The following is a 20,402-nucleotide window of genomic DNA, read 5'->3' as shown; positions in this document are numbered from 1 at the left end:
AGTCCTCTGGTGACAAAACATTGACGTAAAACTTTAAATGAATTCAACTCCATTTGATTTGCACTGGTAGCCAACCAAATGTCCACCAAATGTACACATTATGCCTAATTATCCCCAAATAATCATTTTTATAAATTTGAGGGTGCTAATTTGTATTTTACATGATCAAAGTCACTCTTTTAGAAATTTTGAAAAATGACATCCAGAGTTGCAATTTGGTCCATTTTATGAAGAACATGCCACATGTACATACTGGTATGCACGAACAAATGTCTTCACAGCACTACATGTAAGTGATAAGATAATGATATGCATATGAATAATGCATGAATACATGCAGTCCACTCCATTTGTACATGATATTCTCTAAAAGCTCTTCAAGTACAAACCAGCACTTGTCACGTGCCCTCATTCCCATCTATCCCTTCTGTGGACTGTGACAATGCACATTCCTTTGAAGACTACTGGTAAAGTACCTCCTAGTCATGCCCCTTGACAGGACTTTTTCCTCATCTGTACATCCCCAACAGACAGAACACAGGTGGTTTTCCGATCAAACTTAGTTGGATTTCTGTGGGGCCTTGCGCTCTGGATGTTGAGCACAGGTACCCAGGTCTGTGAATGTAGGTAGGGGTACCCTGTACACAGGGACGTACAACCAAGTATTAGTTTATGTTCCCGTTATTAGTTCTTATGCCTAAACATTCAGTTTTATTGAGTTCTGCTCTACTTAAAGTTGTATTAAAAATCTACGCTGACTGCTCACAAATAAGTCACGGTGGATGTGTCAGAAGAACTAAGAAATGAAAAGTTGACAAGTACCACTGAGTATGAACCCAGCAATTATAACCCCAACATTCCAAGCATGTATCCCAATATCCAAAGGATAGAACACATGGCGCGAAACACAGGGAAGGGGACCGGTAAGTCGATGTACCGTCACATCAGCAGTACCGGTACGTGCTTCCCTGATGAGTTTTACTTGTGCTTTGAGCACTTCCTCAAGCATGTTCTTTGGGTGGATCACTGTGCAGGCTACCACTGAATTGAGACCAGGGAGCAATTTCTGTCTTGAAAAGAATATTGATGTCCATTTCAATGTCAAACCTGACAGATAAAGCATTTTATTCTGTATATTCTGACTGCACACGGGATACCAACTAAGTTGTAACAAAAGAAAAAAAAACCTCATTTACCCTTTTATTGAGACTACAGGTACGTATAAAATGGTTTTGGGTGTTGAAATGCAGATATTTATAACCATAAGGGGACACTGCTAATGAGACTGACCCTTTAATTATATCATATCTAATCCGGAAAACTGCGTCTACATGTACATGTACACCAAACATCTCATCTACAACAAACAGACCAACATAAAGAGACAGCGTGCAGTTTTCCTAAAATACAAAGTAACTTCATACATTGTACTGCGCTGGTACCATAGTCTACAGCTAATGTACAAGTAACATAATTTTTACTCTTTATGGTAAAACCAGACTGACTCTAATCACTGTACAAAAATGTACATGTAAGTGTACAGACACCACATAAAGAGGAAAGTGAAACAAAGCTGCAGGTACAGTGCATACAGGATGGTCAGGAAAGAGACAGCAGTACTTTGTGAACAAACAAAAACAGCAAGCAATGAAAAAAGCTATAAAATTTCATGCACCGGTTTATAAGTATGGATACATGTACAGCATTATGCAGCTGAGGTCTGCTCAAATCCACTGGTGCAAATGTGCATCACATACATGTAACAATGGTACACAAGTCGCGCACTGTTTCCTCATCTACATTGTACATGTACAGGTACACTGATTTGTCGATATCGGTTGATCATACAATGTACATTCGCATTCCGCAGTCTATTCTGTGCAAGATCACATCTTAAAGCAAAACCAAAAAAAAAAAACAAAGAAAGTGACGGAAGTGTGCATGATAATGAAATTACACAGTAATTCAGGCTGTGTACGAAAACGGGCTTCCAGAGCTACGGCTAGGTCTATTGTCTGCGCGTCTCCACGCATTTCCGATGGAGGGAAGACCTAGACCTACATGTAGCTCAAGACAAGAGACTCGGATACCGCCTTAGCCACTTGCAAGAAAAAAAGTAGCGATGTATGCTTGAAACAGGGAAGCTGAAAAGTACCAGTAGAGGATAATGACATCTACAATGTACCAGTGGGACCCGATCTTCAAAGTGACGTACCCATCCCAAAATGAAGACTTACCTGTGTGAGTCTGTGAGATAAATGACATGGGACCCCATGCAAAGTGTGAAATATACCACAACCTATAGGGTGCATTTCATGCACCACATGGTACACCCACGTGATGGGGATGGGCACGGCAGCGAGGTGATGAGGTGGGAAGGGGGTGATTGAAAAATGAGGTGAAAAGAAGAAAATAAACATGGTTAGAAATTGAGTCAATTCAAAGCGCCATGAGTAGGCATCAGTGAGTTGGAAGTCTCCACTATTAAACTATGCACGTACTTGTAATCAAACGAAAGGTCTTGAAGCCCCTAAATACAAATTGCTCTTGGTACAGAATTGGTACGCAGGTTAAACGGAGGTTGAAAATAATAGGCCTTCATCCCATTGTTGTGCTACTGCACATTCACAGTACATGTATGTATGTACCATAGACTGCTATCATGATCCATCTTAAGGGTTCAAGCTTACCACTGATCCAACCTCTTTTAAATAAGGCCTTTGAGAAAGATTCTGCTGGAATCGAAACGTCAGGCCCTCCACATTCTGTGCAAAATTTTATGCGTTAGATACCAGTACATGTACACATGTGCAATGCTAGCCAGTATTCCTTGGACCTACATGTACATGTATTTTATCGTGCCCTGATTTCTACCAACTACACGTAAAATGTTCTGCAAGGTTTATTGAATATGCCTTCGAACAATAATAGTTTCTCAATTAGAAATTACTTTCACAATAAACAGACACAAGAGTTTACACACTGTAGATGTGCAATATGCATGTACATGTATGTACATGTACTCAATTAGATGTAATCATTAAAAAACACCACAGGTGAACCAACTTGATTGAATTGCTGTGCAAGTACGGTATACCAACAAATGTAGCTGTGCAGAGAGAAGTAAATAAAATCCATTCAGTACTTGTAAATTGACAATACACAAGATATGTTAGACAGTAGTGTCTTGAACTCCTACTGGGGACCACGTAACACAATGATTTTATTACAACCCTTGAAACTGCTTTCTTTGTTTCAATGAGCCATACTTTCAGTTTCTGTTTTGCTATATTTTGGGGTACCGTATCACAACTACTGTAAAGCCCCCTCACAAGTCTGGAAAAGCTTGGCAATTTTTAATGCTTGAAATAGTAGATTTTTCAATACACTTACCATTACCTCTAAAGGGTTTCAGTTTTCAAGTACTTATAAAAAGTACAAAGATGTAAACAAAACATGAGTTTAATAAAAATACGCTGCACGGACCCTTACACCAACCACACACTGTACAGAACATGTACAACAGGACCAACGTTTGTAGCACTTGCTCTTCATAAACCACAGAGGTTGTGCTTTACTACGGCAGGAAATCGTGCTGTTGCTCATCCACAATGTCACGGTGTAAATGTGCCTAGGGTTGTACGCACTTGAAGATTTCTATTGACGCGTCGATGATTTCACCCCGGCCTCGGGTGGATGGAAAATTGTATCAGGCTTGGATGATAAAGTATTGTGAGGGTTGAGTAAGCATCTTGTTTTTCTTGCGTTCCCTGCGGTTTCTGTGAAATAGACGGAGGTTCTCCTGACACAAAACAGGCTGTTAACACGCGCTACCAATTGGGCTCAGATGGTCAACTGATTAAGAACCGACAGCGCAAGACCATTTGTTGTGTTATTCAAAGGCACCGATGTATTAACTGATCATTGTGCTCACGTATCAACATTCCTGAAACCATCTAAGCTCCAGTTCATCTGAGCTACCAGTACATGTACATGTATACCTGTAGATCTTATCTTCATGCACATGTACCTCTCTAGCTCTTGCATAATTTAAATAACGCAGCCCTGACCAGCATATAATGAGGGACGAGTTATAAGAGCAGAACGATTTTCTGTTAATATTGTGTTGATCTGCTCCCAATCAATTAGTTCTGAGAAATGAACAGATGTTGCAGGCCTCTAAAACAGGTCAATTGGAAGTACAAGACACTGCTGTAAGGATAAACGGCCACTTTCCTCAATGTCATACCTTCCATGCACAGGTCCAGTACACACAGGTACACATCTACCAGACCTGGCAATTTTTGAGGTCAAATTAAACAGTTGCCTGATTGCCAGGTAATCTCATATTCACCTGATCACCAGTTACATGTACATGTATGTACATGTACATGTATGGTACCTGCCTCTGTGTGTAGAATCTACATGTACGCATGTTTATGTAGACTGCACATTAGTTAAAACCTTTTCGAGCCCTCCCATTGATTTCAAGGCTTCAGTAAGGAAGAAACAGAAATTGAGGAAAAATGGACAGTTCTTGTGAACCTGATTCTTTCACCAAATGTTTACATGTATCTCCATGAAACTCTCATTGAAACTGCATAACTCAACAGCTTGGAAAACTTCTGATTACAGTAGCAAGGTGAAATAAGGCGAGGTTTCGACAGGACGTCGTGTTTCCTCCCAATGGCCTTGTCTACTTGGAAGAGGAGGATGCGTAACTTCAATCTGGTTTTCTCTGAATACTAGTCGTGCGAAGTGAGCTCATGCGGTCCACATGTAGGTGAAGACCAATTGAATATTAAACTTTCCACAGATTTTTTGATGCCCCATTTTGCACTTTCCCTGTTCATGCTGTTCAGAGTTCCATATACCCGGACATGTCCTTTGGTGAAGGGTATGCTGGTTACATGTACATGTACCGGTATCCTGCTTTTGCGTCTTTATCACATGCCATCTTGGGGGGGGACTCTGCTGCGGTTTTGTGTTCTCATTGGTACATGTACATGTATTCTGAGAATTCACTAAAAGTATTAATTTTGTACCGTACATGAAGTTTATTTACATACCTCTTTCATTAAAAATCTACAATGTGTACCAGCACATGTATATGTATTATATACATATATGTATATGTGGCGCGTCTGCATGTACATGTATGATAAAGTCACTTATGAACTGGATACACGATCAAAATGTGCAGCGAGGCAACTTTTGAACCAGTTGAGTAACGAGGTGCAAAATTCGTGAGCATTCTAAACACATATGTGAAGCTGATCCTTCGATCGTCAGGTTTCGTCTGAAGATTTTGAATGAATTTTTCTACAGCAAACAGAGCAAACTAAGAATGTTATGCAAAAGAGACAAAGATCCATGGGAAGTATATGTACATGTACACATGTACCTGGTGCGTGCACACCATATGACAATGCAAAGCATCGTTCAAATGCACTAAATACTTGTAGACCAAAACTGACTACTAATTAATTGCTGGTATTGGTAGAACATTTATATGACCAAAGTTGGTGGTGTGTTAAATTCAACAACAGATGTGCATGAGCACAAATACATAATTTTATTATAGCAATGAATAACGTCACCACTGTACAGGTATATATTGTGCAGATATTGACAAGTACAACTTTCTGGTATACATTCATGTATGGTACTGAACACAACCAGCCCTATGGCCCTCTGACAAATTTGCAGGAATACTGTACATGTACATATGTACCGGTATGTACATGTACTGTACATGTACGAGTTCTACATGTACGCACATGTACTGTACATACATGTACATGTAATGTACATGTAATGTACATGTAACATATACACCTACTGCCAGTACTAGTGCACCATTCCCAACATAAGTCTGTGAAGTGAGTTTCTTTAGGCCACCCTAATAGACCTGCAAATCGGCAAAATAATAAATTTTGGGGGGGCATAAAACGATGTCCAAAAGCTGCCACACTTGCTTAATCGACTGGAATCCTGCTACTGTGTAATTTCAAACTGTTTTTGACGGGGTACGGTTGAGTAACGTGTACAGTAAAGGAGACCCTCTGGTTCCCTGTACATTTAGTCAGGCATTCATTTTCAGATGACGTCATTTCTGGATTATACCAGAATATTTCCATCTGGGAACCAGACAAATGACGTACAAGCTGAAAATGCTTCAAAACAGTAAAACGTATGAGGGCTAGTCTATTTTAGTGTTGGTTGCAGCCCGCGTTACGTGCGCATCCAGTCGTGATGGACATTGTGCGTTATACGTACATCATTCCCTCCCCCCCAAAAAAGGGAAGATAAAAAAAGCTGCATGATCTTGGCCTTAACATGTACAATTCGTGCCTGGCCATCGAGGTAAACCAAACCTGTGTGTCTATGAGTTTTGTGAGAGTTGAAAATACCGGTAGTTGAATGAGCTCCACAGACCATGCATGGCCTCTCCCACTCCGGCCCCCCCCCCCAACAAGAGTTGAAAGAATCCATACCGGTGCCTGCAAACAATCAATTGTCTGTTATTCGGCAATAATACCCGGTACGTCCCACTATTCCAGACATATTAAGCGACTGTCTGTTGTTATCAATGAACTGTCATTTACACCATGATAAACACTCCATATCAATTCCTGGTATTATCGCAGTCTGGGATGGCAATTTCCTCAAACTAATTTGAAAATACTACTGATGATCAAGATCGCTTTCTGACAACTACACGTACATGTCTGTCTGTATGCAATTTTAATGCCATTTGGATGTCCTTCTGAATGGAGCTGTGCATGCATGTACACGTACACAAAAAGTCGTTCCATCTTCAAACAGCTCGGCTACAGTAGTAAGGATTTTTTTTATGTGCTGACGTTTTTCATGTGTTGTGGCACACTTCCCCAAACAAGTTTTGTTTCAATTCAACAGCTTACTTCACAAAATTGTGGTTATTTGCCTTTTAAACAGCACCGCTTTCTAATAAAAAACTCATGTTTCACTTTTGTAACTGGTGTCGTGCTTCATACTTTTACCAACAGTTTGATCCCCCGTCTTTTGAATGGCATAAAGACATGTACATTACATTGTCCACTTTTCTTATGGCATAGTTCTTTTCTTTTGTTTTTTTTTTGCAGAAAGTTTGGTGTGGTCAACCTCTTGAAAAGGCAGGGTTCGTTTCTCTTAAACAGCACGGTTCACTTACCAGAATGGAAGGTCACATTTTTCTCTTAACAGTTTCCACACTTTTTTCAATAAAACTGTTCAAATGAGCATGGTTATTGGTTAACATTTGAAATCGTGCTTTACTTGTTCAAAGGTTGTGGCGTGGAGTTGTACTATCAAGTCAATGTACAGTAATCCTCAAATCCTACGATCCAATCAATTCGTTTCACCGTAAGTCAGTGTCCATGTTTCGGGTAGGGATGAGAGACAAATTTGAGTACTGTTTTGAAAACAGGGGTCTAAAATTCTTTTATTCAGATGGCAAGCTCCTACCGGCAGTACAGGCTGTCCAAAACACAAAAACTATTCATCATTTAAGAAACTTCCCTCAGCCTCCAGTACCATTCAATCTCCTCCCTCAGTCTACATTTACAGGCATGTCAAAATTCTCATCTCTATGTTTGGTCCCATTAAACTGTGTGTACATCTAAATTGCATGAGCATTCACCGATATCAGTAGAGGTGGATTCCAGAACACTGACACCAAGGAAGCAAAGGGCTTCATGTACTAGTTCATGTACGTGTGCCCGTTGAGACCACAGGTTTTAAATGTCATCAGTCATAGCCAGTGCATCTGCAAAGGTCAGTTAACTCTGAGTTTATGAACATACATATACATGTGTAAGTTGAACACGATTTACAGTCTGTTTTGGTACCAGGCTGCCATATGAAATTTAAGAAACTAACGCAGGCATTGGGTGTAGGTCTTTACTGCACTGAGGTACATGTAAGAAATTCTCTTGTGAGGAAAGTCGCGACCGATTTGTGATTGTGTTTAATTGAGTCAAGACTGAGTTTAATGTTTACTGTAATTTAAAGTTAGGACTTAGAAATATGTGAATGAAACATTTTGGGCCCAAATTTGAGAAATTGGCACTCTCTGTCATAAAACCATGCATTATTAAATTGAAAGCATTGTGCTAATTTCCCACACGGTCTTCTTCATGTTTTGATGGTGGTTTCTATCAATTCTGTTAGTTCAAGTGCCACCACTCAAGTACAGTGTTATGTAGAGAAGGAGAAACCAACTGTAAAACACATGTTTGTGTAACAAGCATACCTCATGTTTTTAATGGTACATGTACTTCTGATGCAGAGTCTAAATTATTATACCTGGATGTGTACCGGTACGTACATGACGGCATCAACGGGTTCTGGTGCAAAGGTAACCTTTGGCATGAGGTCCTCCCTAAACCTTGAAATTCCAGGATATACAGTACTGTGTGTGCTGTCAGCAAATCTTTTGAAGAGCAAGGTCAGCATTGCCTGAACTTCAGGAAATGAAACGAGGAAGCTCAAAAGCTACACTTTAGGCACGTAACCTGCCGGTATCTGTCAGGCATGAAACTTGTGGTAAAATTAATGGACATCACTGTACACGTACCGGTATACATGTAAAATTATTGGTATTAACTGAATGTCTAGAGATTCAGTGTCATTATGGAATTTGTCTATAATGTGGCATGAAAACTCGAAATAATTTTCCAACACTTCAGTATAGTTTCTAAAGTTTACAGAATCGGCATCCTGTGATAACATGAGAGGATAGTCAAACACTTGGATGTCATCACATGGGTTTGTACATGTTCCTGTACATGTACCAGTGCACGGCCCATGCTTATGGGTGTCACCCGGATGTTTTCCATGGAAAGCAAACCATTTTATTTTCAGTTGGGAAGGGGTAGAATTTCCAGGGGGCCCCTAATCAACTACATGCATGTAAAACAAAAAAATTAAATAACAGTGGAAAGGGGTAAATTTTGAGGATTTCTCAAGAAAATCTGGTGATTTTCATCCTCACTTATATCTGTTGTTTCACTTCTCTTGTTTTTCCTCCTTTTTTCCTTTTTATTTTTCAATTTCTTTTTTTCCCCAGTGGAGAAAAGTACTCCCCCTTGCCCACAATCACGATGCCCATGCCCAGGTACTTGTTAGGGGAACTTCACATGCTGAAATATGTAGATAATACAAAGACCACTACATAGTGATTTTTATCCCCACAACGCATTTTTGACTATCCCAACTAAAGAAAATGTATCCTTAACAGAGAGAAGGCCTACTTATGTTTTCTTCTTCTACATTGTACCTTAGAGGACAGACAAACAAAAGGAACACAAATTTTTTCCTGTCCTTAGTGGTCGGTCCTCGGACCAATTCTGTCCTCTGTAGTACTTTTCCTTCCTCCATGGTGTTATGAAACACACTGGGTCAGCAGTGCCAAAACGAAGACTCTGTGGGTTGCCCAGTTTTAAGCAAAAAACATATCAATGCCCACATGTTCTCTGCTCAACAGGTCCACACAGAATTTGCACAAGGAAATGGACACATGTAATGTACTTATCCTCAGTGTTTTGAGCCCCAAAGGATGTGTTTCTTTCAATGTACATGTACCTGTACATGTACAGTGTACATGTAGGTTCAGCCACACAGTCATGAATTGATCGAGTCTGGAATTTTGGTTTTTAAAATGATCACTTTGGCAGTTTGTTCAATGTATACATACCTTAGAAAGTTACAGCGAACATAGAAAAAGGTATACTGTGCACATACCTATTGGCATTAAAACATTTATCGTACATATTTTCTACCAGCACAAAATTATACTGAGAACTGAACCAGGTAGAAATAAAGTCATTTTGCTGCATATTCAGGCAGGATATCAACGCGGCCTAATTAACCTTGGACAACGTTTTAATGAGTTGATTTGATGACAACGTTTATTTTTCCGGCCGGCAGGAATTTATGCGTACTTCGGCAACAATTTATGCAAGCATACCAGACGAGACACGTAGACACGCAAAAATGCATAGTATGGAACAGAAAAAAAAAAGGAATTGTGTTGAGCATTAAAAAAGAAGTCATCCTCCTCGCATCTTCCATCAATTTGTGCCATTTCCCCCAAAAAGTGTCCAGTCTACACCATGTCATAAGGCCAAGTAGTTGACAAACACAATACCCATCAGTGACCTTCTCCTTAGGAATGAGAAATCATCACTTCTTGCACCAGTGGCCTTAACTAGGACCCAATGTTATGTATCTTGGTAACCCATCCTCCAGACACTGTGAGCAAAATATGCACTGTTAATATCAGGACTGATTAATCATTACCGGGGATAATTATACTGGTGCCGTAGAGCTGGTAATGAAAGTCTGAATTTGTTCAAAGAGCACCTGTGGCACTGTTAGCCCACATGCCAAATGAAACCTGTAAAATCCTGTTTGCAAAATGGTATATAGAGGAAACTCCAGATGGCTACTTTCTGGTGAAAACTCAGGGACGCAGGTACCAGTAGCAACTGCAAACCCAACCATTGCAACAGCCGGGGTCAGGATTTGAACTCTGGTTGTAGTAGAGGTGGAAGTTGAAGAAGATACATACATGAAGCACTATGCCAACACAACAAAGTTTTTTTTACACATCACAAACATGTAATGGTATGCATGTAATGGTGATTTAAGGTGAATATTGAAATGCACAAAAACGACCTGTACGTACAGATTACAAATTTTGGTCAAGCGTTTTGGGTGAATGTCTCTGTTCTGCAATGTTAAATGTGCCAGTACACATGTACATGTACGCTGAAGCTAATTATGCTCATACCTACATGTAAGCACATACATGTACATGCAAGTGGCATTATGCTTGGCAATAAACCATGACGTATATCTTGCTACTGTAATGGCTTTCATGCTTAAACATGAAGCTTTAAATTTAAAAAAATTTATTTTTTATTATTTAGTGTCACTGCACCAGGGAAGCCCCATCGTTTATCAATGAACCGGTTTTCCTGAGGACACTTGAAAACACTTTTCAACAGTTGAAACCCACATATAAAACCCATGCATATTCTAAAAAATGTAAAGAAAATGCTACAGATAAAAAACCCTAAAAACAAACAAGCTTCATGTAAGAACCTTTCAGAAGGGATATTTTAAAATTTAAAATGTTCTGGCGATAAAAACACAAATCATACCTACACATAATGGTTCAAAATGTTACATACATCTCCATGTCTTCTTCCGGTATAAAACATTTCGTCATTCAAATCCTTTTCCATTTTAATTCTAAATTTTGCATCATTCTACATCTTTACCTACATGTAATTAAAATGTAAAGGTTGGTTCCCAGCAGTGGTGTGTGGTCTATGGGAAGGCAAATTTTAGTCTCCACTGCGTTCTTTGTTTTATGTGGGTGAACCGGTTTGGCAAAAAACAATTGATCACAGACATACACATGCTACAGGGCCCTTTCTGTTGACCATCTAAATACTTGTACAATAAGAGCACAGTCTGCTTATAAACTGTGACAATCCTATCGATCTTATACTGAGACCCATTTTCATTTTAGAGAGTGATTCAATGGAGGTTGTTGTGAAGTCTGTTTCTGCCACTTGACAAGTGCGGCTTTGACAAGTGTGCCGTTAAGTTGGTTTGTACGTCTGTTAATCCAGGTCGGGCAGTACAGGTAAATGTATCGTGCCGTATTTAAAATGTGGCATTACAAAAGGTTTAAAATAATTAATTAAATTAATAAATTCCAATTACATCCTTCGAGTCTTACAATCAAAGTAACTTTGTCAATTTTTTTGGCACAATTAAGATTTTTACCCATCCCAGGTGACTTTAATGCATTTACTCTATAGATTCAAGCTCATTACAGAGAACTACCGGTACATGTATGCATATCACCAGAATCAGAAACACTACCAGTATTTTATACGACTTGACCCAACTACTATGCATTTTCCGTTACATATCATTAAAGCAAGTTTGTTTCGATCTGTTCATTGGTTTCTAACATGCAGTTCAGTATTCGGGATGGATTGTTGTCCCATTACCTAACCACTGGCCATACCTGTAGGATCACCTACATGTATCACCTGCATACTGGTAACTGAGGTCTTGGAGATCACTTGGGGTAGATCATTATTACAAAACATACATGTAATTAACCAAAGAGGTTTCAGTAGTTGACCTCTGTGTGGGGCTGTGCTGAATATCTGGAACATATTTTTTTTTATCATTATTAAATAGTCAATTTTTTTTAATTCAAATACATACCGGTATATTGCTATGAAATGCATAAAAAAAGAAGGGAGAATATTCATTTGTTTGACAAAAAAACTGCATTCTACATTTATTTCAGGGTGTTTCTAGACTCTTACAAGTGACTGATGTCCAACAGCAAAATTAAGAATCCTTCTTAGCCCTAGAATATGGCAATAGATTTTTTTAACGAATAAAATTTTCCGCATTAGAGTTAGTATGCGGTACATGTACACCTGTACACGTATGTGACGACTATTTTTTCATCACAAGTAACATTTTCCCTAACTTTCGAGTCATGATCATCTGGCCTGAATATGTTTCTTCCATTTAAAGTCAATTTTCAACGCTCAGTAGAAGTGCACAGAAAATTTGGGAGCCAATAAGCACATTGAGTATTCCTGATTGTTCGGTTCAGCGACGTTGCACTGCTGCGGCCAAATGTCCATGTATTTGTTAAAAATCATTTACACGCATACAACCGATCATACTTTTAGTCGAGAAAGTTTTTAAAAATTTCTCTGAGAGGTATTTTCCATTTGAGTGTGTGCTAGAAGCTTTGATAAATCACTGCACAGTCATACCAGTGAGAGGCTACTGTCGTGTAACTATGTGCGTTAATGAAACTGAACCTGTTCATGCCTTGTTCATCAAAAATTTGCTGTCTGGTATGAACCAATGTTCCATGGATTGAAACTTGAATACTCAGATATTCACTCTGGTGAAATGACTCTGCCCTCATCTCCGTGGTTTCCCAAACAGTGATGATGCATTCCACATCCAAAGACTCTCCCTCACACGAAATGACTTGTTATTCATGATACGCAGTACTGCACATGTACTGTAGGATTGACAAGGGAGATTGCCGTTTCCTACATGTAGACCACAAGCTTGCGCGGTAATTTTAGATGAGAGCAACTCACGATCCATCCTTTCAGAGGCTACTATGCCAGCAAGTTTTCCTGATCCGTTTGATTGTGCAGGTATATTTAACGTGTCAAGGACCCGCAGGCTAAATGCGTTCAAAACAACATGTACCGGTGTCCTATTGGAGTGATCTCGCAAGCATACACAGGTATTGCATGAAAGTATTAATTCCAACAGAGGACAGCCACACAAACGGGAAGAGAACACTTTTCTTCTGTTCTTTGGTACAATGACCAATGTACTGTACATGTAAGCACAGTTTCATTTGTTCGCACACAGTTCTTTGCTCAAATTGAACTCACATACATGTACACGTACTGTAATGATTTACATGTACCGGTAGTCTGCTTCAGGAAAGTGTGATGGAATGTGAAAATGTTTGCTACATGTATGTATTTTGTGTATTTGTTTTGCATGTATATGTATGCAACACAGTTGTTCCATACATGTACGGTACACGTGTCCTGGTGTATGAATGTACTGGTAAGTACATGTACATATGTACATGTATAATATGCACATCAGGTGTAGAGTACAGCATTAATTATGAAAATAAACTTCCTTCACGCTACATATGTAACATTATGTACATGTACAAGTAAACATAATTTGGCATTTAAACTTCACTCTGCATATATCAAAATGGCGAATGGAACTCTGACTCAAACAAACTTTTTTTGGGGGGGGAAGGACACCCTGTACATGTACTGTACCGGTACACTACATGTCCAGTTTCTCCTTTGGATATTGCTGTCAATTCATAAACTTGCTGTTTCCATAAGACCTCTCTGTGAGTGAAGCTGAGAGAAACATCTTCGTAAAGCAGTGAATTTCCCTTGTGGAGATGGGCTGCACGCACATTCTTGCCGCAGAGGACACGTCTGGTGATTCTGCCAATCTGTGAGATACATACATGTACGTGCACCGTGCCAAGTTGCAGAGGTGTTCCTCGGGGCAATTCCATACAATTATATTTGTATGTGAAAGTGCAGCTGTGACAGTGAGACTACCAAGTGTTTTCTCAAATGTGAGAAAAAAGTTCAAGTGACCAACACTGTCATTTGAATGAAAGATAACCACCCCCACAAATACATGTAGAGTTTACAATACCGGTATATCGGCACACCGGGCCGGTGTACATGCACGGTACTTACATGTACAGCACGTACATAAATCTTCCTACTATCAAAACAAAGGCCAATTCCACTGTTTGGATTTTACTCTTCAGTCGTACTCGCTTTTAAAGCATTTTTTTTCTCTGATGCTATCAAAGAACATTTAGTTTGCTAATAGAGAAAACAGAACATTTATCCATCCGTAGTACAATGTCTTTTTTCAGCTTGTAAACTACTCTCTGAACCAGGGGTTTAGGTAGCATTTGAATTTTTGAAAACAAGGTGTTTACGTTTGCCTTGAACACGTTGAAAATGAAAAACAGGGTATGCGTACACAGGTTGATAAGGTTTTGCTTTTTTACAAGCAGGTGCATTTGTGTGACAAAGAAGGTACAACTAAAGATATCAAAGAGACGTCCAGGCCAGACACTCCAAAAATGTTTTCATAGCATCAGAGAGAAGAACAGAAAGTTTTACATGTACTGTACATGCCTGCTGGTACATGTACTAGTACTAAAGATGACTTTTGAGCTAAATTTATCTTGCATTCATGAGGAATGTTCACGATTTCACACAAATACAACTATTTGTTCACTAGCATGTATGCTAAACTAGAAGCGCTTCAGTGCCGTACAGATTTCTAGGTTCATTTTTAGCAGTGCCATGTCTGACTAGAAACTACATGTGCATGTACACTGTCTGAGACTTCTGATGTACAGTGCAAGGGCAATCGGTGAATCATGAAATACAGCATTGTTCGTTTGTGGTTTGGTTTACCTAATAAAATATTGATTAAAAACACATGGTCTTTTTTGTCAATATAATCTGTAAACGGTGAATTTCCATAGTGTTGTACATGTACATGGGTACATGTACATGTACAGTAGTTCTGTCTGTTATACCAACTTCTGTTTGATGATTTTTGCAGAGTGCATAATGTGCCAGTATGGCTCTTTTTCGAAGTATTACATGAATGGGACATACACATACATGTACACCATGTGTCCATCCATTGGACGTACATGTACATGTACACCATGTGTCCATCCATTGGACGTACATGTACATGGAGGCCTACCGGTATTAGTAAAACACTGTGCATATACATGTAACATGTATACTGTACATTTGCATTATTCTGCAATTTACTAAATAAACCAAATGAAAAAAGGAAAGACAACTGTTTTCCTCTGGAATTGCCGCAGAAAAACAATTACCTCTACATGTACATACTTGAAGGCTTACATACATGTACCGGTACATTCCCAAATGAAGGGTTTGCATGACTGCCATTTTGCAGGCCAGTGCTTTTGTTCTGCAGGATATGCACAGGTTTCAACAAAAGAACACCATGTACATGTACTCTGCAAGATGGCTCCCACGCAAAGCCTCTATATATACTGTGTACTACAGAGATGTACAGTTCATGAGTAAAAATGCAAACAAAATAAAAACACACAAACACAGTAATTTAAAGTCCCAGTACATGTATCAGATTTGCAAACACCAATGCTACATGCATGTTGAATAGAACAAAATTAAGCAATCGTGGATAGTCTCATCTCGTGTAAAAATATGGTTTACATACATGTACAGTATACGATGCTGTCCTTAGGGATTTGGTCTTTTCTGGGGGAGGATTTGTGTTAAGGTTGGCTTGCTTAGTTTGACGATGCAAAAATCAGACAAGGGGCCTTATTGGAAATACCGGTACATGTGTCTCAATGATAATGAGGAAGTGCTTTCAAATCAAACTTACCAATAAAATTTCCCAGTTTCCCGCAGGCCTACCGTAGAGAACACAATGAGCCACCCAAGGCTCTCAGAAAATTCCTCCCATTGTGTCTTTCAAAGCAATGCTACAGCACACTGATCTTGATTATCTGAGATGTATGTACATACATGTACAATCTAATTACCCGTCCCCCCCAACTCTGCAACAGTGACAATGCGGTAATTGGCAAGTTTGTTTTTTACATTACACCAGACCAGCTGCCTGAAGGTTCAAGACATACAATGCAGTTTGTTCCTAATGAAATTAGCAAATCACCGTCCAGAGAAAACGAAGATGGAAGTTATTCCTCCTCCTTGCACACTGAGCAAAACTGATCAGATTGAAACTCCCAAGTTCATCACAACCTTTTGTCCACTCATTTTGTTTTTTTTTTCTTTTCACCAAAATAAGAAATAAGGAATTGAAGAAGGAATTTCAAGTTAGTAAACAAGAGGTGTTTCTCTGTCAGTTTCTGACAGTTACGTTACTCTAATTGCATTAAGGCTGGTTCATGCTTCAGGCGGGCATGAAAGAAAAGCAAATTTGACATCTCAAACAATTGCAGTAGAACTCACCTAAGCTGAAATGTGTTCAACTTTTACAAATTTACAGAACTAATATTTGATCTGTTGGTGCAATTTCACGTTTGCTTTCAGACCATACCTTTTTTTAGATATTCACTCCAATTCTCCATTTCGATATTTTTCAAATCTGGCCAAGTGAAACAATTTTAACATTCAATCACAAATTAGAAATCATTCATCAGAAAAGACATGAACAATGTTGGTTCAATTTCATTTTATGCTCTCTTTTACCCTCAAATTCCCAAAATGAAGAGTGCACCGCACTACTCAACTTTGCTGACTCAAGAATAAAGTCTAAACAAAATATTAATTTCAGTCAATGACAGCCGTTCTGGATGCAAATTACAAGCATGTTATAAAGCCACTGCCCGTTATTAAATTCAATTTTATAAGACTCAATAAATATTTACAAAATTGCAGTTAAATCTAAATATAAAGTCTGTACAACTAATTACCTCTACTAATTCAATGATTCATTAAACTGCTTGCCAAATTCAGTAAGACAATTACATGCAATGGCCTGAAGCAAATCTTTGTAAAAAATACAATATGAACCAGATCATTAAAAAAACATAATGCAAGAACACGATCTTGGCAATACAGAGAGATTAGCTTGCAGTTTTTGTAATTAAAACTGCCTTTCACCATCTGAGTCATTAATACTTAATCTCACTGGACAAATTGTTGAGGGCCTTTATTACCAGAACAGTATGGTTTCTACAAACCTTACAATTATGACGACAGACAGCACTGTGGCTAAATAGAACCACAACATTTTTCTCGCACCTGAAGAGTATGGTATGCCATGCATAGTGGCATCACAAAAGATTTTGGCAAGAGATATTTCTTCATTTTCAGTTTCACAATATGGAACTAATGCATTTTCAGAGAATTCTTGCATCTTACCATACCGGTGAGTCTGGGTTTCTAAATATTCTTGTAGACCAGGTGCAAGAAATATTGGGGAAGAAAACCTAACGACAAGAGAGGATGGAGCCATGATTGAAATCAATGACTGTCTACAGATACAACTCTCAAGGTTCAGAACTTTACTTTTCTGGAATTAGACAAAATTCCTAATGCATTGCCAGGAAAGAATTCCATACACTGTTGCCATTTATTTTTCCTGCACTTTTAATAGCCATCTGAAAGCAATAAAATGTCAAAAGTTAGGGAAAGAATTCCATAATAACGACGCCACTGATTTTTACCCAGCAGTGACCCAGCCAATTTGCCATCTGAAATCAGTAAAACGTCCTAACACATCAAACTTTGCAGTGAAAAGACTGAGGTGTTCACTTGGAAAACACCAAAATTTTTCACACCTGTCAAACTGGGTCTGACATGTCTGGGCTCATTGGGCTCATCCCTCAACCCATGTTCTTATCTTGCCAAATTCGACTTACAAGTTCGAGTCCTGTGTGAAAAATTCTCTGTTCTAAATTAAAGTTCCCTTTTCCAAGAGCCAAGGCCAAGAACAATGGTGGCTTATTCATGGCTTACTTACCAAAAACTTCCCAGTCTTCGTCTGTGCTGATATTAATGCCCCAGCCCAATCTTTGACGGCAGTCATCCAAGGGACCTCGATGTCCGGGCTTTTACCGTTGAACACGGGGCCGTTGAAGCTCGGCGTCGGCGGCGATGCATCCTGCACGCGCCGCTTGCAGCTGATCGACACGACCAGCCGGAACACCAAAATCACCACGATCCCGCCGAAAAAAGCAATCAAACTTGAGCTCAAAAAGATGTACCAGTATCTCTCTCTGCAGTCGTCGGGTGGTTTGCATTGCGTATCATTGCACTGTTTTTCTGTCAGTTGGACATACGACATGTTTGCCAGTAAATTTCAGGTTGATTTCGACTCACATTTTGGGAAGTAGGACTTTCCAATGTTGGAGTAGGCCTACATTGTTTATCGATGTTTCACCGTTGCATCGACCCGTCGCAACGCCAACTTCGTTAACCGATGTGTTGCTAGTTTGTACACGTACACACGTAATTCATGCATTCTTTACACAGCACACGTGAGCACGCATACACAACGCTCGGACTTTCACTTTCTAAAGCGGGCTTCTAGAGCTACGGCTACGTCTATTGTCAGCGCGCTCCCGCGTATTTTCTATGGGCGAAGACTAAGACCTAGCTGTAGACACTGTCTGAAAAGTAGGGGTAGCCCTAGGGCGTTTTCCAATACTCAACTTCGTCTCCATCTCAGGTTTGTCTACGAAACTAATCCCCGATTGTTGGCCTGAAGCGTTCGAATTGAATTGAAGTTCTGTAACGTTTGGCTCCTTTGCATCTTACTTGATATTCTGTGGCATTATCAGACTTACTATTGCGCTTAAAACTTCAAATTCAGGAAGTAAATAAAAACAGTTGAAGTCGAAACGGAGCCGAAGTCTAGTATTGAAAAACGGCTTTAGACTAGTTTCCAGTCTCTCAATTGCAATCGAGGCGAAATGGAAAAAGTACAAAAAGAGGGCGCTACACATTTTAAACGGGCGGCAAAGTTTACAGAAATTTCCATCTCGGCGTTCTCCACAACTTTTGCCTCAAATTGCACATCAATCAATTAGTATCAAATACAGTGTTATTCCAGTGTCTATCTTATAGCAGTTTTTTCAGTGTTTTATAGACACGAAAGATTCTTTTCTCACTTCGTGAATTATTGTTTACTTTTGTACTCACGGCCAACCGTAACAGTTTTTCCCGTAGATCTCTGGATGGCAAAACAACTCTTTGACGTAGCAACAGAAAGAAGTTTGGAAAAATCATTAAAAAAAGATACAATTATTCACTCAACCACACCAAATAGTATGCAGTTTTATGTGACTTTTTTGGGAAGCCATTTCGAGGGTCAAAAATTTCTCCCAAATCGAACTGCTAGTCATATGTGGGGGGGGGGGTTCAGGTTGGCGTAGTGGTGTTTTGAGGAATCCTTGATGTCATTACCAGAAATAATTAATAATAAGCAACGCTTCCTTCAAATGCTTTCCAACAGAAACGTGTTCTCGCTAGTCGTTTTGATTTTTGAGGTCTTCACTGAACGAATGGGCTCCAAAAATCTAGTACTGATTCACTAGTCAACCACAATTTAAAACTGTCTCCCATGACATCATAGTCAAGCGGGGATGGGAACCTGCCCACGTATGCCTGCCAGTAAGGGTCCAGTCCACTAATTCAAGCCCCATTGAAAACAGTGTAAAATCAGCACCGTTCAGGGCCCAATAGCATGCACGCCAACATCCCTGAGATTTCTGAAACACAAATGAAATTCTTGTCTGGTCACTTATCTTTCAATTTCTTTTCAATTTTTTGTGGGTTAACCAATTACATTTTTAATTATTCCCACAAAACAAAATCACCCCCCAAAAAGTGATTTTTCCGAAGTCTGATTGCAGCCATTTTTCAAGTGGCAACCCTCAACTTTCTGGGGCACTTAGGACCATTTTTCAACCGTAGTTTTCAGCCCTTCTGCCCTCATATGAAAGCTCAAAGACCCAGGGAGTTGATCCTGGCGACGATTTACACAATCTCACCATTTTGGGGGCCAAACAATCTCTTTTTTCAAAAGATACTGTGGGGGGGCACTTTTAATGCTAATGAGCTGGTCAGAAATTCTCACTTGAATTAGTGGTCTGCACCCGTAAGCGCTTGTGTGATACATACACAGAAATTGCTCCACCACCCTGTCTCTTCTTTGCCGGTGAGGGGGTGCTTTTATACGGTTCTGAGACGTAC

General features: G+C 39.4%; 1 protein-coding gene across 24 annotated transcripts in view; it reads right to left on the bottom strand.

The window, feature by feature from the left end:
* Window positions 1–18,740, bottom strand: part of LOC110987743 (calcium-activated potassium channel subunit alpha-1-like) — a 79,812-nt gene extending 61,072 nt beyond the window's left edge. For 6 of the 24 annotated variants that reach the window (XM_087129829.1, XM_087129825.1, XM_087129817.1 and 3 more), the window contains exon 1: window positions 18,169–18,735. In XM_087129829.1, the coding sequence (XP_086985955.1) occupies window positions 18,169–18,492 (324 nt within the window). In that variant the 5' untranslated portion in view covers window positions 18,493–18,735. Of the gene's footprint in view, window positions 1–2,237; window positions 2,300–18,168 lie in introns of all 24 variants that reach the window. The other 18 variants (XM_087129808.1, XM_087129810.1, XM_087129805.1 and 15 more) reach the window with 8 other exon arrangements.
* Window positions 18,741–20,402: the final 1,662 nt, after the last annotated feature.

Source organism: Acanthaster planci, linkage group LG19 (assembly GCF_054643075.1).
Source record: "Acanthaster planci isolate LZ-2023a linkage group LG19, COTS_SCS, whole genome shotgun sequence".
NCBI lineage: Eukaryota > Metazoa > Echinodermata > Asteroidea > Valvatida > Acanthasteridae > Acanthaster > Acanthaster planci.
This window is presented reverse-complemented; position numbering and strand designations above follow the sequence as displayed.